Source organism: Otolemur garnettii, unplaced genomic scaffold, assembly GCF_000181295.1.
Source record: "Otolemur garnettii isolate 467f Iridium unplaced genomic scaffold, OtoGar3 scaffold00090, whole genome shotgun sequence".
Classification (NCBI taxonomy): domain Eukaryota; kingdom Metazoa; phylum Chordata; class Mammalia; order Primates; family Galagidae; genus Otolemur; species Otolemur garnettii.
This window is the reverse complement of record NW_003852485.1, coordinates 7,275,441-7,278,470: the sequence shown is the minus strand read 5'-3', so window position 1 is coordinate 7,278,470 and position 3,030 is coordinate 7,275,441. Positions and strand designations below refer to the sequence as shown.

The 3,030-nt window shown below is 52.5% G+C and overlaps 1 protein-coding gene across 1 annotated transcript in view; it reads right to left on the bottom strand.

Moving 5' to 3' along the window:
- Window positions 1-2,619, bottom strand: part of CERS6 (ceramide synthase 6) — a 302,263-nt gene extending 299,644 nt beyond the window's left edge. The window contains exon 1 of the mRNA XM_003795162.3: window positions 2,259-2,619. Within this exon, the coding sequence (XP_003795210.1) occupies window positions 2,259-2,428 (170 nt within the window). The 5' untranslated portion in view covers window positions 2,429-2,619. The remainder of the gene's footprint in view (window positions 1-2,258) is intronic.
- Window positions 2,620-3,030: the final 411 nt, after the last annotated feature.

Below are 3,030 nucleotides of genomic sequence, written 5' to 3'. Positions count from 1 at the left end.
CTGGTTCAGTTATACTGATTCAGGCCCTTGATGGGTGCTACTAAGATGAATATCACAGACTGGTTCCCAGAATGTGTCCTTTAGGTTTGAGAAGGGGAGAAATATGTAGAACTTCTCACTCTGGATTAAGTGTACCCTGGGATTTTTTGAGACCTGGCAGAGTTTGAATGGTTAATAAAGACTGAGCTGTCACTACCATAGGAAGAACACCCTTCCAAAAGTCAGTACCATCCTATGGTAGATGTACCATACTGGATTATTCCTCACAACATGAACCATAAACCTCCACTTTCCACACAGGCCATTTAATCTCCTCCACTTGGATCAATGACCTGAAGGAAACTGACTAACTTTGTACATATCAATGTAAGGACATCTGCTGTGGCTGACAGTTGAAAGCAGCTGACTTCTTTGTGTAAATTGTAAATCAAGTCATGGGATTACGCAAAGGCAGAAAAAACGTTCAGGAAGAAGAAAAATGAACTTCCAGTTTTCGCCTCTGACATTAGTGTTTCAGTTTTTTAAAGGGCAGAGAGAGTCTAACTATCTCCATTCTCTAATGTAGTAAATTAATTTTTTTCAATGTAATGAATAGCCTGCAATCAGCATCAGGATGTCAGGAAAATGCCACTTTCTGCACAGAGGTCATGCTTTTGTTCTCCAAAACACAACACCTCACATCTCTTTCAAACACAGTAGCTATATAAACGTGAGCACAGACAGAATTTATGAGAAGGCATTCTGGAACTGCATGAAGATCCCCTACTATGTGTCAACATGGAGCAACCTACTATTCCTGAGAGCCTGCTTGTCTGTGGAAAGACTGCAAGATTAGATAGGAGCTTATATTTTCTCCAAGTAAAGACATGCTCTAGAAGTTAACTCTAAACACACCCACTTTTTTCACAGTAAGTCTCAGCACTGGGTACGACCAATGACATATCTGTATTGGTCTCCAAATCATTTTAAAACAGAAGTCTGTCCATTTGTGTTTGTCAATTTCTGCACGTGACCAGCTGATTTTGCCTCAAATAACAATACTGACCACTGAAAAATACACCTTCCTTAAACAAAAGATACTTTTTGTTTCTCTTAAGGTTTATGGCCATTTCCAGTTGCAAACGGCACAAAAGACACATTCTGCCATCCTGATAGTGATTTTAGTCAAACGGAAACAGCAAACTTAGATAACAGACACAAAACCAAGGTGAGGTGGAGGCAGGGAAGAGAGGTGGAAGGGAAGTGAGAAATGCGATCTAGACTCTACTTTGTGATCTAAGAAATTCAGCCTTGGCTGAGGATTAGGTGTGGGGGAGAGGGGTAAAGAGAGGGGAAGATGATGTTTTCTGTTGCAAAAAAAGTGTGTGCTGCAGTCCTGGTTTTTTCTTTCAACAGCATCCAGAGAATGCTTGGCAAGCAAAATCTAATTAAATGTCTAAAATTGATTCAATGTGAATAACACAAGTTTCCCTGGGCCACAACGGAGACATCCAACCAAATCGAGGAACTATACAATTATATAATTCTTCAAAATTTTGAGAATGTTCTGGTGCCCCCCCCCAAAAAAGTTTATGATTATTCCCAGGAGACAGCTATTGATTCAATATCACCATTTAGCAAGATGTGAACCCATCCTGTCATCCTCTTTTAAAGAAGCCGCTAAAGACCTGAGAGCTATTGTCACCTACTCCCCAGGACAGTGGGCCTGATACTGTGTCAAGGATGGAAACCAAACAGTGACCACGAACCAGGGAGTCCCCGGCGTATTCTTTTGAAGCACTGTCACTACAACTGCAAGTGTGCGCGGTTCCTCCTCCCGGCCGCGCGTCCGGAACGTTCCCGGCTGTCAGGTGGGTGGCGGCGAGCCTCGGCTGGGAAGCCCTGCCCGGCAGCGCTGCGCGTCGCGCTGGTGGACAGGGACGAGCCTAGCGGAGTGCGGCAGGTCCCACGGCCGGCCACCGCTCACCTTTGTTCGCCCGTCCGCATGGAGGAGTAACGGAGGCGACCCTAACGCTCCGCGGCTCCTTCCCGGCACCCGGGAGGATATCCGCAGGCCAGCCAGACCCTCTGTGGTTCCCGCAAAGCAACCCGGAGTAGGGGTCAGCAACCCTTTCCCGAACACAAAGGTTGGGAGGCGTGAACGCGAGCGCTGGGGGCGCGGGGGCGTGCGCCACAGAGCACGCGAGTGTGCGTGTGCGCGCGTGTGTGTGTGCGCGCGTGTGTGCAGGGGGAGGGGAGGAGTGCCCCAGCCCGCTTACCTCTCGAAGATGAGCCGCACCATGAAGATGCAGAAGGCCACGGGGAAAGCCAGATAGAGGTCTTCGGCTTGTGGGAAGGTGGCTTCCTCCGTGTTCTTCAGGTCCGCCCAGGTGACATTGTGCGGGAGCCAAAATCTCTCGTTCCAGAACCAGGCTAAGATCCCTGCCATCTTGCTTTGTCCACTTCTGTCCCGTGGATTCCGCGGCCCGCCGAGCTCTCTGCCGCGCAGGGCGCCCAGCAACGCGCGCCGGGCTGGCTCCGAGCCTGTGCCACCGCCGCTCTCGCCCGCCGCCGCCGCCGCCTCCTCCGCGGCCGCTGCTCTCGAAGGCTCGCGGCGAGCCCCGGTTATCTCCTCCCTCTGGCCGCGCTGGGGAAAGGGGCCGCCTCGCCCGTCACATGGCAGCCCGGGCCTCTCGCCCTGATTGGCTGGTGGTCGCGTCAAGCACCCAGGCACACGCGGCCAGTCACCCACGCCCAGAGGGCAGGGCGCTACCGCTGCGCCCTGGGCGCCGGGGCTCTGCTCCGGGCAGTGCCTTCTGGCTTTGCGCTCGCCGCGCTCGAGTTGGTGCGCTTAGGACAGCGTCCTGGAGCCGGCCCCCCAAATCCGCCCTAGTCCCCGGCTTGCTCGCACATGCTCAGAACGCTGGCTCCTGCCCCGCCGGAGTTTCAGGGTTTTCGGTCCTCTTCCCGTGCGCCCAGAGGCGGTGGGGAGCCCGGGTAGGGGCGAGGCTCAGCTTCAGAACCTGCCCTGCACAGCGAGTAGACAGCAAA